This window comes from Acinonyx jubatus, chromosome B1 (assembly GCF_027475565.1).
Source record: "Acinonyx jubatus isolate Ajub_Pintada_27869175 chromosome B1, VMU_Ajub_asm_v1.0, whole genome shotgun sequence".
Classification (NCBI taxonomy): Eukaryota; Metazoa; Chordata; class Mammalia; order Carnivora; family Felidae; genus Acinonyx; species Acinonyx jubatus.
Genome location: NC_069382.1, coordinates 48,906,439 through 48,930,581, shown reverse-complemented (window position 1 = coordinate 48,930,581; position 24,143 = coordinate 48,906,439). Strand labels below are relative to the sequence as shown.

The following is a 24,143-nucleotide window of genomic DNA, read 5'->3' as shown; positions in this document are numbered from 1 at the left end:
AAAACTTGAAAAACTTGAAAACAAGCATACATACATACATACATACATATGCCAGTCAGTCAGTGAAGAAACAGGTGAAATTAAGTAACAAACCAGGCTTGCCCACCTTACTTTAATGGTCTCTTCTGGAACCCATTCTATGTCTTTTAACTCTTCTTGGCATGCTCTCTCGTCTTCCTTTGTCAATGAAGATTTAAAGAATAAAAACTTGTCAGCCTTTACGGGCCAGGCTTCCTTTCACTATCTGATAATACCACATTAGCTCTAGTCCAAAAACGCTAGGATACTGGTTACTATTCAGCTTGTTGCCAGCTAGGATTCCTAGGTGACCCTCTTTGGATTTGTCAAATCATTATTATCAAAAAGCTATTCAGCACTCAGGATGTGCTCAGTTCTCAAGAGACTTCCAATGTGGCATGGGTTGCAGAGCTGGAAGCCATCAGGTGTGCGGTGCAGTGACGGGCAGGTCAAGCTGCCGAAACAGGAGATGGGGCAGGGGCAAGCAGTGGTGTCGAGGAAGGGAAGACTTCCTGAAGCCAGTGCTTCAACTGCTTTGAACAAGGAGTTGGCATTAAGACAAATGGAATGCAGAAAGAGCTGCTGAGAAATTCTCAGCGCGTTACCCCAGTAATCATTCATCTGTACTGCATGCCAAACAGCAGACTCCTTGCATTTATTAACTCTCAGCAGATCTTTGAGATTTAAACGCACTAGCCCCCCAGCATCACAACACACTTAATTACCATGAAAAAAGGAAGGAGGTAGAATGTGGCAAATGCCATCCTCTATCCCAGTCAATTCAGTTAAAGGACACCCAAATTCCTTTCAATGTAATCAAATGGCTAATCCCAGAAATGGACCCAGGCGAGGCTGCCCACATCCATGTGTGTTTACAGCATCATCCAGGTTCAAGTGCGAAGGCTGCACCAAGACCAAACCACACAGCCCATGGCCTTCTGTTGGCAGAGGCCCCAGCTGTGGCTCCCTGGAATCAGGTAGGCACCTTCTCTTGGGTCACTCTTCCATTCCTGCAGAGGAAAATCACAAAGGACCTCCAGGCTGCTTGAGTTAAAGTCTCCATTTATTTTTTTTTTCTTTTTTTTACAAAAGTCCAACATAAGACCATTGTGCTCATGACTGGAAAAAGGGTGGGGCGGATGGACACAGCATGGACATCAAAGAGCTTCCCCCTTCAACATATCATCATTTCAAAGCGGGAGCTCCCTGAGCACACACACAGGCAGCTCCTGCACAGACCACTCCACCTGCCAACACAGGACCCCGGTGACCACGAGCTGGCCCGGCCTGAGGAGCAGTCCGCACCAGACAACCACTGCCAGGAGTGCAAAGGCTCAGGACGGCCTGATGAGCACCTTGGGGAGGCTCTCACTTAGGTGAATGTCCCTCATGGTGAAAAGCGAACTGGCTACCTGGGGACAAGGATGTCCTGGGCCCTGGGTGCAAAGACTAGGCAACAAGGTGTTACCTACAGACAGCTGGGGAAACCCATGTGAGCGGTTTTCGTCTTCCAAACGAGTCACAGTTACATGGTAGAGATGACATCTGTGATTCCCAAGTGACCGATCAGCATCAAAGGCATTTGAAGCATGGAGCTGGGCCTCCCCCTAACCCACCTTACAAAAAGCAGCAGCCACTCACTCTCCAGTAGCACCTAACCAAGCAACATAAAAGGTCTGACTGCCCCACCTCTTGCTACTGAGGAGTGTCCCTTAAGAACATGGCCAGTGTCCACCGGGGCCTGCTGTTCGGAGTCCTTCAGGTTAGTGTTCCATTCAAGTCAAAATAGTGCTCGCCTTGTCAGGGGCTCTGACATCCTAGCCCTTCTGCAGTATGCCTTGATGTCATCCATAATCTCAGACCACTCAGCTACTCCTGGATCCACCAAGAGCATTCAGGGACCAAAAAACCTGGCTCCAATATATGGGGGTCCTAACACAGACTGCTCTTTTCTCACCAGGTCCCACTAAAAGTCAGTTTATGAGTTCCTCACATTAAAATAAACAAGATAAAAATAGCAGCCACATATATAGCTCAAAACACCACACTCTTTGGCTCCCCGGAGGGAAGAAAGCTACCGCTAAAAAGGATAAAGTCAGGAGTCAAGAAAAGGGTAGTTAGAAAGCTAGGATGCAGGGAGTCTGGACCCCTTTGCTGGGTTGCTGAGAAGCTGAATTGAATTTCCTGGGTAGCTGCCTCTGTGGAAGAGCCAGTGGGATGCCAGTGGGAACCTCTGGACGACACAAGTCCCAGGTGCAGCCCTGGTCTTGCCTGCCAAGAAGGAGAGGTCCCTTAGGTCCAGCTAGCCCTCCAGCTGGATGGGATCTATATGGGACAGGGTCTGGCTTCAAAATGATATTTGAAGAGACCCACTGATACAGACATGTCAGAGGAGAACGTGCCCCCAAGAAATAGAAGCACAGGGTGTCAAGGTCTGGGGAAGACGGAACTGGCTTAAGGCATGTGCATGACCAGGACAGACCTGAGCTTTTGTCCAGCTGTGGGAAACCACCTATATTCAACTTCACTGAAAAAAAGTGGGGTCCAGAAAAATGGTACAAGCCATGGGCTAAATCCCTGCCAAATGCCTCTAATACCCTCTTCCATTCCCCTACTGCCACTACCACCAAAAAAAAAAAAAAAAAAAAATAGCTTATTTCCATTTCAGCCCAAGGAATAGAAATGTAAACCTGGAGTGAAAGTGGTAATGTGGGTACAAATGCCTGTGAAATCTCAGGCTGGACTGGAGCCTAACTTAACAAATTAGATCTTCCTATCGTTCTGGCACATACCAAACCTCAAGGGGTCCTGGAACCAACCTGGCATTGGGGATCTAAAAACTACAGGTAACATAGGGTACAGGTCCAGACAAAGGCGGAGGGGAAGGTGAATTTCACCAAGGTATTTATCCCAAGGCAGGCGCCTTGCTGTAAGACTTCCCGGCCAGCCGGGTGGGGATCCGCAAAGGATGCTCACTCATTCTATGCCAGAGAGAGGAGGCCAACCCGCAAACCACTGCAGATCACACCTGGAAGTGCCTGCCAGTTCTCTGTTCTCTTACACAAGAGATAACTTTCAGGAAAGCCTGAAGCCAAAGCATAACATGTGTTTTAAAAGGAGGGCTGAACAAAAAGAGCCATCTGGGAGAGCGGTCTTCAGGTCTCACTCCTTCCTCATTCTTCTTTCCAACAGGGGAGAGAATGGGGGTGCAGGGACAAGTTCTGGGACAGCACAGCCTAATGATGAATCCTTGAAACCACTGAATCCAGCACAGGGAAGCTCTGCTGTTCCCAGAGGTGCAGGTCCTCCCCACGGACTCAAGCGACAGGAAGACGCGAGTTCCAGATCGCCGGGTGGCAACAGATGGGGGAAGGAACAAACCGACACGGCTTATCTCGTCCAGGCCCCACAGGAGGGCCAAGCCTGGCCTTTTTGTTTCTGCACAATGATGCCCTGGGGAATGTGGAGATGATCCTTAAGGATGAGCTAGATACCATGAGGCCAGGATCCGTCTCCACCAACATACAGAACATCAGAAGACCTGATGGGTCCCTCACTTTGTGAAACAGGCAGAAATTTCAAACTACCCCCCCCCAAATATATATATATATATGTATATGTATATGTATATGTACGTGAGAGTGTGTGTGTGCATCTATATACATATATACACACATATATATGTATATATACACACACATATATATAAATAAGCCTTGAATGGCAAATCTGAAACTTTTTCCTTTTAAATAATAATAATAGCTGTTACTGAATTTAAAAATCACAAACCAGCTTCCTGGGCTTATGAACTGCGTGAGTGACTCTCCGGAGTCCCCATGGTCCTCAGTGTAAGCTATCAGTCAGTGCCCTGTATAGGGAACCCCGGTGTCCTTGGACCAGGGTTCCAGGCCCAGTGTGGCCGACTTTAAGAGAAAGAAGGCTATTTCCTTTCCATTCTTCCTGCCACCTCTCCCAGCAGAGGGCGTGGGCCACCCACCCAGCGGATGTCCCTGAGGTCCTTCAATGTCTAGGAACCTTAGGAGCCATCTCCCCCTCTCTGTTCATCCTCTCCCTAAAACTTGCAATGCCCCTAGATGAACTTGAAGCACTTGGTCTTGTCGTGGGGCAGGCGGGTTTTGAAGAGCACAGAGTCCACCCTGAATTGAGTGTACAGCAGGGGCATATAGCCATACACCTTGACAAAAAAGTTGATACATTTGTGCCGCTCATGAAAGTGGGAATCATCGTGTGACAGGGCCTGAGGGCATCCTGGGCATCGGAAAGTCCACCGAGAGGTCACCTGGGAATAGGGAAGAAAGAGCAAACAGTGAGAATCGCAGGTGCTAGTACAACAGAAATCCTGCAGCTTAACCAATCCGATGCTTCCAATTTCCCAGGGAAGACAGTGACCCTGGGTGGCCACATTCACCCACAGAGCATGTCAGGAGCCACAGCCCAGGCTCTCTTTCTGTCACATATGTATCTATATCATTGAAAAGGGTGCTCTTTCCAAATAACCTAAACTGTAGATACCAAAAGCCTTATAATGTTTAGTATTACTTGTCTCAGTAACTCCACCTCTAGTATTTATCTTGGTCGCACAGCAAGACGTAGGTATGAGATGGTTCATTTCATCAATGTTTTGCAATAGCAAGATAATAGAAAAGTACCCATCAAAAGGGGACTATTCAAATAATTATAAAATACTACACACCCATTAAAAAGAGGCTTAGGGGGACACCTGGGTGGCTCAGTCAGTTAAGTCAGACTTCAGCTCAGGTCATGATCTCCCAGCACACAGGAGTTCGAGCCCGGCAACAGGCTCTGTGCTGACAGCTCAGAGCCTGGAGTCTGCTTCAGATTCTGTGTCTCCCTCTCTCTCTGCCCCTCGCCCACTCCCACTTTATCTCTCTCTCTCAAAAATAAACATTAAAAAAATGTTTACAAAAAAAGAGGTTTAGGAAAATTATAAAGGCATGGAAAAGTGGTTATACAGCAGTAGTTACGATGATGCCCATGAAATTTCAAGAAATTAGAAAAGCATAATAAATAATTTAACAGCTTCAAGATCAGCAATGTGGCAGACCAAATGACATAAGAACACCCTCAGCACAGAGTACCTGAAAATTCAGTATGAACTATATACACCATCTCTTTAAATGTATGGCCAAGCTCATAATGAAAGAAAGGAGATGAAATGTCAGGAAAGAAGTGAAATCCTCAGAGGCCAAAATAATGAAAAAGTCTGAATCCAATGAGATAGCCAGGAGCTTTGGATTTTAATGGGCTGGGGAGGCAAGAGCTACAAAACCTTACTGGAGACTTTTTTACACACCAGGACCCAATGGAAGGCTGCATGGGTTGGAGGCAGCTCCACAGAAAGCTGTTTTCTTCCCAGTCTTAGCTCTAAGTGGAAGAGGAAACATCACCTGTGAGAATGTATAACCAACCACATGCTAGCCCTCACACACCTGAGTTATGTTACCTGTGTGTCCTGAAAAGCCCCAAGATGCTAATTTAGCTTCAACAGGTCTCAAGGTATTGACCCCAGGTGCATGGAAGAAGCAAATCCTCTCTGGCATAAATGCAGGCCTCCTTCCTACAAATGCCATAAGTAAAATCCCAAAGAATATGATTTCACAATCAAAAGTCACACACAAGAAAAGGGAATGAGCCACATGAGGGAAAATCTGCAGAAACAAACAACAGAATTAGACTCCAAAACCCTGTAAAATCACAAAACCCAAAACCCTGCAAAAATGCAGGATTATCAGATGGTTACTAGGACAATAAATGTTTATACGTGCAAGGAAATTTTGCAAGATTACTTAAGGTTTGATAAAGAAAAAAGGGATTATCAAAACAGTCCTAGAGACTATGAAAAAGAACCAAATAGAATAGGAATGAAAAACATACTGAATTCAATCAATGGATGGGTGTGAAGAGAAGGTCAGTGATGAAAAGTATAATAAAATTATTATAAATAGAAAATATCAACTAAAAGCTTTAAAAAATACGAAAGCAAGACTGAGAGACATGGAGAGGAGATATTGTATGACTCCATTTATATAAAGTTCAAAAAAGGCAAAGCTGATCCTGCAACAGAAAAAAAAGACCCTGACTCACTACCATTCCCTGGCTGAACTCTCAGGCCTGCTGGGAGCTGCTCCCGCCCACCCCTGCCTGTGGGAGCCAGGCCTCTCTTTGCCCTGCCCTCCCTCCAGGGCGGGTGGTATGGGAGAATGACTAAGGAACAAGGAGAAAGATGCTCAACCTCTCTAATAATCAGGCAAGTGTAAATTAAGACAATGGGATACAGTTTATACCTATCAAGTAGGCAAAAATGAAAGTTTAATAGTACCAAATGTTAATAAAGATGTGTAGGAACTGCAACTATTATACAGTGTGGGTGAGAATATCCATTGGTACATCTGTTTTGAAGATAGTTTGGCATAATCAAGTATAACCGAAGGTACATGTAGCCATGACCCAGCAGAAGAGGAATGAACAGGGTGATACACGGATCTACTCCATTTGTTTCTTTTTTAAAAAAGGAAGAAAAATATATAATCTGAAACAAATAGGGCAAAATGTCAATATTTGGCAAAACTGCTGGGTACGCATGTTTGTTATATTCTTCCCTTTTTAAAAACATTTCATTCACATATTGTCAACCAGTAGTAAATAGCAAGCGTTCCATATATGTGTGTGTGTGTGTGTGTGTGTGTGTGTGTGTGTGTGTGTGTGTGTATAATAAGCACTTTATTCATATATGTACAGATGTATCTGATTCTCTGCCTTTGACAGGCCCAACAGTTCTTCACTCCTTTTCACGTGAGTGATAAAACACAAGCCTCTGGAAGGATGAAATTAACAGCATCCCAGCCAAGGGAGCTCCAGTGACACCTTACATGCTTGCCACTCTCATTTTTAGTTCCCCCTTCCTGTCTTATAATAAGCCCAACTATACAGTGAAAGAAAAGTCTGTTACATAAACACTAAAAACATGTTATTTTTAGGTTACCTAGTCCACAATACTGCCAGAACCAGAAAATTTACTGTGAACTTTTTAAAAAGCAGACTACAAAAAAGTACATATTTAAAAAAAAATAAAAATAAAAAGGCTACCACCACAGAGAACCAAAAAAAAATATGCCAAAAGGCTTGAGTAATTTTTATTTATGAACAGATATTTTAACAAATAATTTAAAAATTATTATTACTAATATAAATTGAGGGAAGAAATTAAGCTTAAATGACTCATCCCATAATTTTTAGCTAACAAGTAAACATCACATATAGCCAATCATAGCTGTCAGCGCACAAGTCTCCAGAGTTGAACCGGGTGAGCAGTGGTCAGTGCTCCGAGGTGCTGCTCACCACACAGCCAAAAGTCTGAGGGGGTCAGGACTTCTACAGAGGTGGTCCCTGTGAAGGAGCCCACCAGGCCCCCCCACTTCCCAGTTCTCACAGGATCCTTGTTGTGTACAGGAAGTAGTGAGTTACCACTTTTTCCACCACCCTCACTGAAACAGGAGATGGGTGTCAAGAATTCATCAAAAGGGGCGCCTGGGTTGTTTAAGTGTCTGACTTCAGTTCGGGTCATGATCTCGTGGTTCATGAGTTCAAGCCCCGTGTTAGCCTCTGTGCTGGTATCTCAGAGCCTGGAGCCTGCTTCGGATTCTGTCTCCCCCTCTCTCTGCCCCTCCCCCACTCATTCTCCCTCCCTCCCTCCCTCTCTCTCTCTGTCTCTCAAAAATAAATAAACATTAAAAAAAAAAAGGATTCGTCAAGAGAAGGATATTATCAAACAGCATCTATGTCCAGTATTCTACTCTGTTCTCCCTATACCTGAAAATCTTCCTCCTCATCCCAGACACCATCTAACCACAGAGAAGCCCCTAACCCTGCAAATGATCCCATTTGACACAAAAAGATATTTTATGCTGTTCTCACTAAAGCGGTGGTTTCTAATTATGTGCCCCAGCAGTAAAAATAAATTTGAGACAGCAACCCCAGTGCATTTATAAAATACCTTTCTATACATTTTGGGATATGTATTTATATATTATAAAACACTGTATTATGTAACAAAAAAAAGGAATTTAGAAACATGAAGCAACAGCTGTACTATAAAATGAAGTTTGAACTTTTAACACTTAACCAATACTATAGATTATATTTTATGTGGGAACATTCAGTCTAAGAGAAGTATTAGTGTCAGGCATAGTAACAGAAAGGAAAGCCCTTCAACAGATGGTGAGACTCTCTTATTACCAGAGAATTAAGATACGTACTTATGCTTTCTACCTCTACTTCCTTATCACTCTCTACTTCCTTTTTAATTCCTGCTGGGCTTTTAAATCCTTTATTTTTTTTTTAATGTTTATTTATTTATTTTTGAGAGAGAGAGAGAGAGAGAGAGAGAGAGAGAGAGTGTGTGTGTGTGTGTGTGTGTGTGTGTGTGTGTGTGTGAAGTGGAGCAGAGAGACAGGGAGACAGAGAGTCCCAAGTAGGTTCCTGCTGTCAGTGCAGAGACCCACATGGGGCTTGAACTCATGAACTGTGAGATCGTGACCTGAGCTGAAGTCAGATGCTTAACCAGCTGAACCACCCAGGTGCCCCTTAAGCCCTTTATTCTGAATGAAGCTTATTTACACTCTAGATCTTCTCCTCCTTGAATGAAAACAGTACATTTTTCAAAGCAATAATATGAAACGAATTCCTTGTTCTTTATTTAGTCAATATTGTTAAAATATTAACATTTTATTATTATTTATTATACTTTTTGTGGGGGTAGGGGAGAGAGAACAAGCAGGGAAGAGGGGGAGAGAGGGAGGGGGGAGAGAGGGAGAGGGGGAGAGAGAGAGAGAATGAGAATCTCAAGCAGGCGTCACAGCACAGAGCCTGACGAGAAGCTGGATCCCACGACCCTGAGTTCATGACCTGAGTCAAAATCAAGAGTCGGATGCTCAAATGACTGAGCCACCCAGGAGCACCTACAATATTAACATTTTTCAAAGAACACTGCTAATCGTATAAACAGTCATACCTGCTTAATCATAACAAGGGAGAGAATATAGTTTGATAGTGAAAATTTGAAGTAGTTAAAGGGAAAAAAAGAATTACTATTTTAGAACATAAAATAGCACATATACCTAATACTATTAAAATTAGGTAAATTAATTGAAATATTTAGCTCAAACTGGTTCTATACTATTAAGTAAATCACTGGACTCAGAATTTGAAGGAATTAACTTAAGAATTTGAAGACGTTCTTAATTTATTGACTTTTGACTTAAGAAAGTCATCCTAATCTTGAACTCTTCTTATATTCTCACAGAACTGAGAAAATTCACAGAGAATACTTATTTTTCAAGTTTTTACTTGGTAAGGATCACGTATACCAAGTGCAAATTATTTGTGTCTAACTCTCTACACTGAAGAGATGGTTTGGCTCATGAAACACTGCCCTAATATGGTAGACAAACACGCTTTAATAAGGATGAAAAATTCATCATGTCTGTGAGTGCTTCAGGTGACTGATGATACTATTAGGTACCTAATCACTCAGATACTTTAAATTTTCATGGATAATGTCTTCTGATCTACTAGGGAAGTATAAATAGAAGCATACATCTTGGATGAAGTTTAGTCCCTGGTCACATAAGAAAGGATGAAGAAAGAAAAGAAAATTGCACCAATCATTAATTTCTGAGAACCCTGTCTCTTTAGCTTAACGTTTATAAGGAAGTGTGCTTTTTATCTGTTTAACATCACATAAAATGAAAACAAAGATTTTCATTTAATATTTAATTAGTTTAGTATCTATCACTGCACCTGGGAAACATACTATACTTTTATATAAGTAATTGTAATGACTATTATTCACAGTTTAAAAAAAGTTTTTGGTGCATTGTTTTGCTAATTATTTTTCTCTTGTGAGGCTTTAGCAGAAGGCCCAGGAATAGAAAAAAAACTATGGAGTAATCCGGAGTTAAGTTATAATGCTGAGCCATACTTGGGAAAAGGTTTGATTAGGCATAAATGAATGCATAAGGCCTCCGATTGCTTTTCTTTCTTTCCTTTTATGCTTTGTTGCATGGACCCAAGGTCCTCTGTTTACCACTCTGCTACCACTACAGATATGACTGGAGTATCATTAGCATATGCTGGTGGTTACTTCGTCTATAATTTACCTTCAAAATATAAGAGGAATGAAATATCCGCCCAATTATTATTAATTAATACGTGAAGGTAAACTTATTATTTTATAAAATTAAATAATATGCCTTTTAAACAATAAAGACAACAGGATCTTAATCAGCTTTTTAATTTTTAACCTCAAGGACAGCAGGTGTGAATCCATAACATAAATACTGACAGAACAGTTATAAATACTATTAGTTTGAACTGACAAACAGATTCTCAAATATTAACTGCTGCAAGGTCCTTACCAGGCCGACCCTCATCCCTACCAGAAGAGCTTTCACTTGTCTGAACCTGCGATGATGACATAAAAGGTTATGTAACCAGTCTCTCTGTGCACAGAGTATGAAGTTATTATATTCTGGTCAAATCTATTCACTAACTCAAAGACAAAAACAGAATTCAAATTTCTAGAATCCAGAAGGTACTGATGATTTGTTTTTGAGTAAATGCCTTTCATAGCACTACTTATGTGCCAGGCACTATTCTTAGAGCTTTACGTATGTTAACACAGAAACCTTATATTTTTTATGCCATGGATCTATGGAAAAGTTAGTAACTACCATAATTTCAAAGCAATGGTGAACATAAATAATACTTCAAGATGCAGCAACAAATGTAATGTGATATGAAAATATCTGTCAGCTCTATTGGTGACAAATCAGTTACTGTAAATACTCTTAGGAACTGTAGCATGTTTGATAACTGATGGAAATGCTAACTCCAGTTAGAGACTAGTGAAAATTAAAGATGTAACATTTTCCCCATCCAAGTTCCAAACCCTCCGGGTTCTGTCCATTTACGCCTTAGCAGCAGAGAGCCCCTGTATGAACAACTCACTTAACTCTGCAACAACTGCAGATGAGGACTCTGAGGTACGGTTCATTACCTATTGCACTACCACAAAATAAGTGACTGAAGTACACATGCATCCCCAGTTCCAGAAGTACTGAAACCCTCACCTTGATGGGGGGTTTCCGAGTGATGTGGGAGACAAGGAAGTTCATGGCAATGTCCTCACAGTTGATATATTCATCCACCATATCTCGGATGGCCTGGGGCATCACGTAAGAATACAGGTAGGCATAATACTGTCAGGGGTAGAAAAAGAATCACATACTCTGTTAGAGGCCACAGTTCTTTGGCTTTCAGCAAAAACATACATGGATCTAGGAGCTGTTAGGAAGTGTAGTGGGGGTGGGAGGGCTGGGCGTGACAATCATTAGTGGAATCACTACTGGCATTTATTTAGGGGGTTGCGGCCAAGGATGCTAAACATCCTACAAGGCAGATCTTCTGCAATAATAAATAATTTTCCCGTCCAAATCGCCATTATCACCCCCCTTTGAGGATCAAAAGTTCATTTTACAACAATATAAAGATTTTTTCAAATTAGGTCAGACAGTGGTTCAGTTGAACATTCTGTGACAACGACAATAAGGGATAAGTGAGGGGGAAAGCCTGGTTATTGAGCCATAAAACATCCAATCCCTCAGTTCCTCTACATATGCATTCTAGAATCTGATTATTTCTCAACCATTGCCATAGGCTACTCCCTGCTCCAAGCCACCATCATCTCTTGCCTGGATTATTCATACTATCCCCTAAACAGTTTCCCTGCTGTCATATTTTCTTCCCTACAGTCCGTTCTATGCACAGCAGGGTGATCATGTTCAAACACAAGTCCAAACATGCCAGTCCAAAACCCTTCAACAGCTTTTCATTTCACTCAGAGTAAAAGCCTACTTTCTTTCTTTTTTTTTTAATGTTTTATTTTATTTTTGAGAGAGAGAGTGACAGAGTGAGAGCAGGGGAAGGGCAGAGAGAGAGGGAGACACAGAATCTGAAGCAGGCTCCAGGCTCCGAGCTGTCAGCACAGAGCCTGACACGGGGCTCAAACCCAAGAACCACAAGATCATGACCTGAGCTGAAGTCAGATGCTTAACCGAATGAACTACCCAGGCGCCCCAAAGTCTACATTCTGAAAATTGTCCTGAAAGGCCCAGAAAATGGTGTGCGAAAGCTGGCTCACACCTGCTAATGAATATCAATTGCTAACCAAGAATTTTGTGAGACTGTTTAGGAATTCTGTGAGCGTGTTATGAAAAATAGCCATTATTAAAAATATAATCACATAAACTTAAAATTAAATAAGTTATATTAAAACCAATAAATACCTAAAGCACATCACTTAATTAGCTTACTATTATTTATTACATTTTACTGTTATCTTGAGGTTGTTTATATCTACCATATCTGGATGGTGAAAATACTATATAATGGTGCAGAATCGCCCATCCCTTCCTAACTTCAAGTTCAGTGACTTATGTCCATAGCTTGAAATCAGTCGCAGTAAGAATACTTATACCACAGAAAAGGACAAATGCTATAAAACAAGGCAATTATTAATTATGATGTGTTGCAATGTGCTAATGATGAATGAATAGGTAAGGTGCCCAGTAAAACGGATTTATATATTTTATTACCTTAAATAGTTAGAATCTATGTAGTGAAATAATGATAATAAAATTTTTGTACCACATAGTGGTTTGCTGGTTACCTTACGGCAAAGTACTTAAGTGAACTTAAAAGATGAATTATATATTTTTCTCTTTCTATATCATCTTTCTATAAGAAAGACAGATGATTAAAATTTGTTGACTATTTTTTTTTAAGTGTTATTTATTTTGAGAGAGAGAGAGAAAGAGAGAGCAAGTGAGGTGCACAGTGACAGGGAGACAGAGAATCCCAAGCAGGCTCTTTGATGTTAATGCCGAGCCCGAAGTAGGGCTTGATCTCACAAAATAAAAGATCCTGATCTGAGCCAAAATCAAGAGTGGGATGCTTAACTGACTGAGCCACCCAAGTGCCTGTCAACCCTTTAAATGCACAGTGGCTGCCATTAGTGTGCAAATGAGAACATAGGTAGAGAACATAATCCATATCCTCAACAAGGGAAGGTGACATGAAAACAAGAAGAAAGAACTGCCTTCTTTTAAAAATATGGAGAAGAGAATAGCCAAAGTAATTTTGAAGAAGAAGACCAAAGCAGGAGGCATCACAATCCCAGACTTTAGCCTCTACTATGAAGCTGTAATCCTCAAGACAGCATGGTATTGGCACAAAAACAGACACATAGACCAATGGAATAGAATAGAAACCCCAGAACTAGACCCACAAAGGTATGGCCAACTAATCTTTGACAAAGCAGGAAAGAACATCCAATGGAAAAAAAGTCTCTTTAACAAATGGTGCTGGGAGAACTGGACAGCAACATGCAGAAGGATGAAACTAGACCACTTTCTCACACCATTCACAAAAATAAACTCAAAATGGATAAAGGACCCGAATGCGAGACAGGAAACCATCAAAACCCTAGAGGAGAAAGCAGGAAAAGACCTCTCTGACCTCAGCCGTAGCAATCTCTTACTTGACACATCCCCAAAGGCAAGGGAATTAAAAGCAAAAATGAACTACTGGACCTTATGAAGATAAAAAGCTTCTGCACAGCAAAGGAAACAACCAACAAAACTAAAAGGCAACCAACGGAATGGGAAAAAATATTTGCAAATGACATATCGGACAAAGGGCTAGGATCCAAAATCTATAAAGAGCTCACCAAACTCTACACGCAAAAAACAAATAACCCAGTGAAGAAATGGGCAGAAAACATGAATAGACACTTCTCTAAAGAAGACACCCAGATGGCCAACAGGCACGTGAAAAGATGCTCAACGTCGCTCCTCATCAGGGAAATACAAATCAAAACCACACTCAGATACCACCTCACGCCAGTCAGAGTGGCCAAAATGAACAAATCAGGAGACTATAGATGCTGGCAAGGATGTGGAGAAACGGGAACCCTCTTGCACTGTTGGTGGGAATGCAAACTGGTGCAGCCACTATGGAAAACAGTGTGGAAGTTCCTCAAAAAATTAAAAATAGACCTACCCTATGACCCAGCAATAGCACTGCTAGGAATTGACCCAAGGGATACAGGAGTACTGATGCATAGGGGCACTTGTACCCCAATGTTTATAGCAGCACTCTCAACAGTAGCCAAATTATAGAAAGAGCTTAAATGTCCATCAACTGATGAATGGATAAAAGAATTGTGGTTTATATACACAATGGAGTACTACGTGGCAATGAGAAAGAATGAAATATGGCCCTTTGTAGCAACATGGATGAAACTGGAGAGTGTGATGCAAAGTAAAATAAGCCATACAGAGAAAGACAGATACCATATGGTTTCACTCTTATGTGGATCCTGAGAAACTTAACAAAAACCCATGGGGGAGGGGAAGAAAAAAAAAAAAAAGGAGGTTAGAGTGGAAGAGAGCCAAAGCATAAGAGACTCTTAAGAACTGAGAACAAACTGAGGGTTGATGGGGGCTGGGAGATGGGTATTGAGGAGGGCGCCTTTTGGGATGAGCACTGGGTGTTGTATGGAAACCAATTTGACAATAAACTTCATCTATTGAAAAAATAAAAAAAAAAAAATAAAAATATGGAGAAGACATTATGAACACAAATGTTTAGAAGTATTTCCACCATTATGTGATTATGATTGATGCCATAAATAAACGCTTTCATGTTGTACATTTAAAAAAAATAAAAACTTTGTAGCCTGTTTAAAAATATTTTAAATGAAAAGTTTCAATGGATTTAGAACCTACTCTAAGAAAAACTAACACTTTCTCATTAGTTTCCTTAAAAAAAACAAAAGGCATTTCAGAAGATGAAAATTCTAAGTGGATTTTAACAAAATGCTACCAAATTAGTGGATGAATATCATGACTTAATAAGCCCAGCAATGTGGCATTTCTTACACGGACAGTGACTAAAACCAAGTATCAAAAATATGCTTACTTTAGAAATAGATCTCTCTGAGTACCCAAGTGGCTCAGTTGGTTAAGCAGCCAACTTCAGCTCAGGTCATGATCTCACAGATCGTGGGTTCAAGCCCCGCATCAGGCTCTGTGCTGACAGCTCAGAGCCTGGAGCCTGCTTCCAGTTCTGTGTGTGTGTGTCTGTCTGTCTGTCTCTCTGCCCCTCTCCAGCTCATGCTCAGTATCTCTCCCTCAGAAATAAACATTAAAAAAAAAAAAAGAAATAGATCTCTGACTTGCCATAAGACAGTGTCAAATTAAGGTTTTAAAAGATAATACACCTGAAACTAATATAACACTGTATGTTAACTAACTGGAATTAAAAAAAGGAAAGAAGGAAGGAAGGAGGGAAGGAAGGAGGAAGAAGAATATTCAATCATTTGCTTTCACTAAAATATAAAAATTCAGTAAGAATATCATTTTGAAATTTTATTTCATCTTTATCTCAACATTATAAAAATTTCTGTAAGTACAGTAGTGCATATAAATAAATACACACGTATATGAGGTACAGGTTTAAAATTTTTTGATTGGTACTTATAAACAGAAAACTTGATTTCTCAAATCAGGGATGACCAACTTCATTGCTTTCAAGGACCAAACAAGTAAGGTAAATAAATAAGTGACACTTTAAAGAAACTGGTGTAAGAAAAATAAAGTGACGTGGGGCAAATAAGTGCATACAAGCCCATCAGCAGGGGACAGTGACTACACAGCTTCAGGCAATTGGTGCCAGGCAGGCAGAACACCCACATATGACCTGATCTTCATGTTCACCAAAGTCCAGATGTTTGTGTAAACTTCTCTGGTGTTTAAAACCTGGCAGCGCATGGGATGGCATTAGGGGACTAAATAAACATTTCTGTTAGCCACAGAAGGCTCAAGGGCTGCTACTCTATAACCTTTGCTCTAGATTTTCAAATAGAAAAAAAAAACCCTAAGGTTTATTAAGTAAATTATTTATTACTTAAAAGTGAAGGGATATGGCTATTGTAACTTTTAAAGAGCAATCAGAATTTGAGAACAGGCAGACTTTTCAGAAGGCAAGTAAATTCTTAAGGTATGAGTAGCAATGCTAAAATTGGTGACTCTTTCTCAGATGACCAGTAGGAAAATAAATGACTCCAGTTAAGTATGGTTTCTCAGCCGATAGTTTCTAATCCTACTTGCAACTCCTATCCAACCAAAGCCCACCCATGTTTGGAAAATAAGCACAAGGGTGAGATTCAAGATGGAACAAGCAGATCAGCTTCACACATTAAGTTTTAAAAAGAAAAAAAAGTCTGAAAGTTTAATGATTTCTTAGTCTAGTTCAAAATGTCCCTAGTAAGATGGCTTTCAAGGTTCTGTTTGAGGTGGGTCACAAGATGCCACCACAGGTAATATGAAATACATGAGGGACAAAAGATTGAAGAAACTTGGGATGTCAGTTTGAAGTTTGAAGAGGGACATATAGGGGATGTCCTGAAAACATCATTAGGTATAGGAGTACAGAATTCAGGCAACAGCCAAGGCTGGAATATAGACACAGAAATCACCAGCCTGTAGATGTTAATCCACAAGACCTTGAGATATGAGAGAATGTCTAGGGAAAACACAAAGTGAGAAGAGCACTAGATATAGAAGCCAGAACTCTAAGACACTTCAACATTTATGGGGAAAAGAGTGTGCAAGTTGCCCAGGATGAGAGAGGGCATGGAGTGGAGATCAGGATGATGGGCCACGTGCCAATGTCTTTGATGACCAGGAAGAAATAACTAGGAGGTTCCTAGATGGAAGCAACAAGACAGATGCTCAAATGAGACTCAAATGAGATTTTATATGAGAGCTGAGAATTGTCTGGAAGTGTCATTGGTAAGCAATAAAAATGATTCTCTGTACCTTCCCTGCTCCAAAGTACGTATCTGGGGAAATGAGCAGACTAAATCACTGTCCCAGGAAGAAATATAGGAACAGGGTAAAGGGGAAGCACTGTCCTCAGAGAAAAGTCAGGTATTAATCAGGTCAAGGAGACAGAAGTGGTATTCTGTGAAGTGAGGGGTGCAGGGAATTGGCTATCTAAGAAAAGGGATTCTTCAGAGCCCAGAGGAAGTACTTGGAAGGAAAGGTATAGAGCAACACTATCTAAGATATATTATGTGAGTCACATCTCTAGTAGCCACATTTTTAAAAAGTAAAAGAAACAGTATGGGAATGCAAGCTGGTACTGCCACTCTGGAAAACAGTATGGAGGTTTCTTCAAAAACTAAAAATAGAACTACCCTACAAACCAGCAACTGCACTACTAGATATTTATCCAAGGGATACAGGTGTGCTGTTTCGAAGGGACACATGCACCCCAATGTTTATAGCAGCACTATCAACAATAGCCGAAGTATGGAAAGAGACCAAAGGTCCATCCATGGATGAATGGATAAAGAAAATGTAGTATATATATACAATGGAGTATTACTCAGCAATCAAAAAGAATGAAATCTTGCCATTGGCAACTACATGGATGGAACTAGAGGGTATTATGCTAAGTGAAATTAGTCAGAGAAAGACAAAAATCATATGACTTCACTCATAAGAGGACTTTAAGAGACAAAACAGATGAACATAAGGGAAGGGAAACAAAAATAACACAATAACAGGGAGGGGGACAAAACATAAGAGACTCATAAATATGGAGAACAAACAGAGGGTTACTGGAGTAGGTGTGGGAGGGGGGATGGGCTAAATGGGTAAGGGTAACTTAGGAATCTACTCCTGAAATCGTTGTTGCACTATATGCTAACTAACTTGGATGTAAATTAAAAAAAAATTAAATTAAAAAAAGAAACAGTAAAATTAATTAGAACATATTTTATTTAACCCAGTGTATCCAAAATAATTGCATTTTAACATACAATCAATATAAAAATTATTAATGAGATAGTTTACATTCTTTCTTTCATGCCAAATTTTCAAAATCTGGTGTGCACTTTATACTTACAGCTCATCTCAATAATGACCAGTCACATTTCAAGTACTCAATAGCCACGTGTGGCCAGTGGCTACTTCACAGTATAGACAAGATACAGATGAAAGATGAGTCAGGAGCAAAAACATTAAGCAATAACAATACAGGAGAAAAGTAATGACTGCAGGGGTATGCATTTTGGATATTCATTAAAAACTGGGATGCATGCCATGGTGAAAGCTCTAAGGAATAAACAAAACTTGCACAACCACTACAGAGGCTCATAGTGGGGTTTGATAGTGTGGGTTAGCCTGAATCAGAAGAGAATCAGCCAGGCCCTGTCTAGGATGGCAATGGTAAAACAACAGTATTTAGCCCAAAGCTCCCAGTTTTAAGGATGAGAGCCAAAGCCCAGAAAGGTAAACTAATTTCCCTAATGGCCTACATGCAGTCGTGCAGGCAGCCTTACTACCTTGACTTTTTATTCCAGAGTTGCTTTGAGCATCTTGAAAACAATCTTTAAAAATAGAAATAACTTACTTCTAGCATAAAAGGAACATACAAGAGGGGCACCTGGGTGGCTCAATCAGTTAAGTGTTGGTCTTCGGCTCAGGTCATGATCTCACACTTTGTGGGTTCGAGCCCCACATCGGACTCTGTGCTGACAGCTCAGAGCCTGGAGCTTGCTTTGCATTCTGTCTCCCTCTCTCTCTGCCCCTCCCCCACGCATACTCTGTCCCTCAAAAATGAATAAACATTTAAAAAAATTAAAAGAAAAAAAATGAACATATAAGAAACATTAGGATGGCTAACTTTAGGGCAGCATTTCACTACCACCCAAAGGCTCAACTCTTAACCAAGTTCATGCCAATCTTATCAAGCTTTTTCTTACCTTGTGAAAGAAGGCAGCACCTGTCAGCACCATGGACAGCTCACAGGAGTAGTTGGAGTTGTAGAGCCAGGACTGATGAGGGATGTCCCACGCATGGTAACGGCCAGGGAAACCCACAATGCGGTCCCGTGCTTCTCTCCACACCCTTGAAAAACACAAGTATATGCACACACCTGAGTATGAAGCTCTAAGATAACCAGAAAGTTTAAAATTACCGTCTCTATCTTGCAGGCTCTGGTCCTTGGGCTGTTACTTCTTTTTTCCTTTAAAAGGTTTTTCTTTAAATAACAAGATCAATCAATCACAGGCCAAACAAGATAAAAACAAGCAAAGAGTGCCACATGTAGTCTCCTTAATAAGCACTTGCTTACTGCTCTTCTAACTTCTGGCAGCCAGCACCTCTCTAAGCCTTTACAGAAAGAACAAGCTGGAATAACATGTAAAGGAGTTAACTAGAAGTCAAGAGTCTCCAAAATGGGGTATGAACAGCAATCTGCTAACGAGTAGGAAGAAATATCAATTTCTACTTCTATTTATTTTTAATCTTAATTTCCAAAAAAAGTTGTTATATTTTTATGTGCTATTTTCTATTTTTTTCTGTTCTATTTTCTATTTTTTATTTTTATTTTTTCTCAAAAGTTTTACATGAGCATAATATGTTAGTACAGTAGGACTTGTATATAATTTACGTATATTGCATACATAACTGTTCTTTTACTGAGGGGGTACACCATTAAAAAAAAACTTGGAGCCCACTGGTTTAACCACAGGAGACTATTGCTTGGAGTAGGTGCAACAGTCTTAATTCCTGAATTGAGCACAGCTGAGGCCGAAACCTGTACCATCAAAAGAAGTGGTCTATAGGACTACACAAATGAAAGATTCATAAATGCATGAAATAATAAATTCAGAATTCAGTATGTTTCCAGGCTAAACTTTTATATAATCCCTAAATTTATAGGTAAGGTAGGACAATAAAATTGGTTCCCCAATTTCACAGGCTAAAATCATAGAGCTGAAAGTACTTATCATCTACAGAACCCTACAAGCTGTAGAAGTGCTTCTGGTTTCATAAGCAATGAACCACCATATCCCCACTCCATCTCACCCCAAACAGAGATTTAAACTGCCTGAAAAACTCTCTCATCACTTACATGGAGTTTCAATTCCTAAAACACAAAAAAGATTTCATTCCAAAAGACTTCCTCTCCTATTAAGTTTGAAAGCAATTAATCTAGTCCAATACACCAGAAACCACAACTTCTATCACAATATAACAGCCTCCTAGGTGGCCTTCTGCCATCTCCTAGCCAAGTCTTACCTCTGTCCTAATTTATCTCCTAAGAAGGACTCCAAATTACTAGCCCAAAAAGCTACAAGAAGTTTTTATTATATACTTTGACATTTACAGAATGTAAGAATTACTAACAAATACCACCAGGATATCCAAATGTTCTACCAATACTCCTAAAAATATTGATCTCTTCAAATGCCTATTACTTCTATTAGTCCTGAAATAGCAGCAGAAAGAATAAGAAACTGAATTTAAAAAAAATTTTTTTTTAACATTTATTCATTTTCTGAGAGACAGAGAGAGACAGCATGAGCGGGAAAGGGGCAGAGAAACGGATACACAGAATCCGAAGAAGGCTCCAGGCTCTGAGCTGTCAGCACAGAGCCCGACGCAGGGCTTGAACTCACGAACTGCGAGATCATGACCTGAGCCGAAGTTGGACGCTCAACTGACTGAGCCACCCAGGCGCCCCAGAAACTGAATATTTTAATCATCTGATTTGGCTAATTTAAGTCAATATAATGCAATTAGTCCTTAATAAGACAGAATCTCATTTGCTACATACATGATATCAAAAGGTACCATATCTAATTTGTTTTAAGGGCTGCCAACCATGATATGGTCAATTATATATTAAATAATAATAAATAAGGCTAATTATATATCATAAAAATATGGTTAATTAGCTATTAAATAATAAGGGGAAAAATCAGTACGGAAGCACTGGTATGAGATAAATTCAGATAAAGACTTAAGTAAATTCTTGGGGCAATGCATCAGTAGTTTTAGACGGTATGGTCTCAGTGAATATTTGAAAGTTAGGCATTTTAAAATATTGACTATAAATAATGCTACTGATTTACATATAAAAACAAAGGACATAATCAGTTCCTTAACCTTATACTCAACCTGCGCTGCACTAAATATGTTTAACTCATGTGCCATATTATAATAGGTCATGCTTTGGTATGCCTTACCCTTAATGAATTATTCTTTAAATGTGCTAATGTTCTAATTACCAACACACTACAATCGGTTATTAGGCACATAAAAAGATACTCAACATCATTAGTCATTAGGGAAATGCAAATCAAAACTATACTGAAATACCACGCATCACACACAATAGAATGGCTATAAATAAAAAATGAAAAACAACAAGTACTATCAAAGACATGGAGAAATTAGAACACTTATATACTGCTGGCGGCAATATAAAATGGTGCACCCTCTGTGGAAAAAAATATAGCAGTTCCTCAAAATGTTGGAGTTACCACGATTTAGCTGTTCCACTCCAATGTGTATATCTAAGAGAAAGGAAATGTTCATACAAACACTTGTACATAAATTTTCACAGGAAAAAAAAATAAAAAATAAAATAAAATAAAATAAATTTTCACAAGAGCATTATTCACAATAACCGAGAAGCAGAAATGACCCAAATGTCCATCAACAGAGAAATGGACCAACCAAATGCGTATATACAAAAGGAAATACACTCACATGCTCAGATGGGTGAACCTTTTTTTTTTTTTAATGTTTATTTATTTTTGAGAGAGAGACACACAGACAGAACATAAGTGGGGGAGGGACAGAGAGAGAGGGACACAAAATCTGAAGCAGGCTCCAGGCTGTCAGCACAAAGCCCGATACGGGGCTCAAACCCACGAACCACGAGATCATGACCTGAGCTGAAATCGGATGCTTAACCAGTCGACTGAGCCACCCAGGCGCCCCCAGATGGGTGAACCTTTTAAAATCTATTAAGTGAAAGAAGCCAGTTACAAAATGGCACATGTTATATGGAACCATTTATTTTCGATATGCACAATAAGCAAATTTATAGAGGCACAGATAGATTAATAATTGCCTAGGGCTTAGAGAAGGTGGAGGAAAATGGGAAGTGATCGCTAATGGGTACAGGGTTTCTTTCAGTGGTAATAAAAGATTTCTAAAAAGATCACAGTGATGGTTCCATAACTCTGTAAATATACTAAAAACTGTTGAATGATTACACTTAAATGAGTGAATTGTATGACTTATGAATTGTATTCAATAAACATTACCCAAAAATGAATTGCGAGAAAATGATCACAAGCTTGGATGTCACAATAAATGTCAAATCGCTTTAAAGTTGCTAAGGCCTACCCTCAATTTTTGTACTTACTTCACTGTGGACACATAATAGACTGTCCATGGGCCTGCATACTAGTCCATGACACACTTTGAATAACCCTGGATGTACTTCTCTTATCTGTAATGATCCTTCAACTGGGATATATAAACCCCGGTAAGAACTACTAAGTAAGATTCAAGAAAACTATATAGTTTAGTGATTGACTGGAAATTCTGGAGTCAGACAAACCTGCATTTGAATTCCAGTTCTACCATTTACTTTCTAACATCATGGTTTTGCTCTCCTTGATCTCAGTTTACTCCTATGTAATATGGAGAGGAGTACAACTTACATTGTCAAGTTTTAGAGCAGTATTAATGAGATAAAATCACACAAAGTGCTCAGCTAGTCTCTGGAACACAGTATGGATTCAAAAATGTCACGCATTTTGATCATAAGAACCACCTCCTCCTCCCTCTCTTTTTCCTCTTGGATCTTTGCTCCTAACCCCATCTTTCCCCAAATCTTTCAAGCCCCAGGATTCTGGCACCATTCCATTACCCTAACACATAGCAACATGTTGCTTCTGCCTGACTGGGAGCTATTCCTGCAAACACAAAAACCTCACATTTCCATTAGGGAACTATCTCTTCCCTCCACTCAGTCCATGTTTGTGGCTGGAGGATGATATAGTTTCAGCTCCAGGGCCAGGCAGATAACCCTGATCTAGCCAATCACAGAATCCATCTCCCTGCCCTCCCTCAAAGGGAGAGCCTATGGGAGATCACAGGCAACAAAGAGGAAAGCAAAACCTAGAGATGAAGAGAAATGGAGTTCTCCAACATCACCTAAGACCCAAAATCCAGCTATGTCCTGTCAGCCCTTACTACCTCTGAGTACTTATTATCAGCCAAGAAATTCATTCTGCTGCCTAATCCACCTTTGAGTTGGTTTTCTGTCACTTGCAAACAAAAGTGTTTCTTGAATAAAAAGTAGCTGCTCACCGAAACCCAAACATGATTTCATCATGGCGGAGGTGAGCATCATCATCAATAGACAGGATAGCCTCTGTCTCAATTTCATTCCAGGGCAAGAATCGGTTGTTCAAACTGTTCTTCTCAGTCCGGACCACCTGTAAGGAGGAAGGAAAAACACTAATGATCAATGCTGCATTATAGAATGCAAAACCAAAACTGCCTCTGGTCAAAGGAGACTGTGGCTAAATTTACTAAATAATGTTGCCAGGTTGCCTACCACTCATAAAACCCAGTACATGTCTTTCAGGAACAGAAACTGATCTTATAATTCAGCAAATGTATAAGGATTTCACATTTTAAGCTTTATTCATTTGCTAACTAATTTTCTTGTGAAACAAGTTAAAGCTGAGGATTATTTTACATAAACGATAAACAGTCTACAGAAATTAAAAATAACTCTCCCAAGGGAACACAAGGTGGCAGAGTAGAACTGAGATTATAATTCCCAGCTCTGAAATCCCCAGGCTTACTCATAAATTTTAAAGCCCAACTCAGAAATCCCTTGAGTTTGTGTCATTTCTGATGCCTAAAAAAGGAGAGCCCATCCAGTTGAGGTTAATTACCTCATCTTTGCAATTCCCACTGACTACACATACAGATGCTTTTTCTTTCAAGGGGTACCTAACTCAGCAAAATTAACAGCTGTGTTAATTTACAGCAAATCCCAATTCAAAGATTCTCTATCCAAAGTGACCCATATATGCAAAGCAGTATTTTCTTCATAAAACAAAGATTAGTGCCCAA

General features: G+C 40.1%; 1 protein-coding gene across 6 annotated transcripts in view; it reads right to left on the bottom strand.

Annotated features, from left to right (window-relative positions):
- Positions 1 to 1,063: 1,063 nt before the first annotated feature.
- Positions 1,064 to 24,143, bottom strand: part of EXTL3 (exostosin like glycosyltransferase 3) — a 131,141-nt gene continuing 108,061 nt past the window's right edge. For all 6 annotated transcript variants that reach the window (XM_027069762.2, XM_027069768.2, XM_053216656.1 and 3 more), the window contains 4 exons: positions 23,367 to 23,494; positions 18,953 to 19,097; positions 11,190 to 11,318; positions 1,064 to 4,318 (listed from right to left, as the gene is read on the bottom strand). In XM_027069762.2, the coding sequence (XP_026925563.1) occupies positions 4,109 to 4,318; positions 11,190 to 11,318; positions 18,953 to 19,097; positions 23,367 to 23,494 (612 nt within the window). In that variant the 3' untranslated portion in view covers positions 1,064 to 4,108. The remainder of the gene's footprint in view (positions 4,319 to 11,189; positions 11,319 to 18,952; positions 19,098 to 23,366; positions 23,495 to 24,143) is intronic.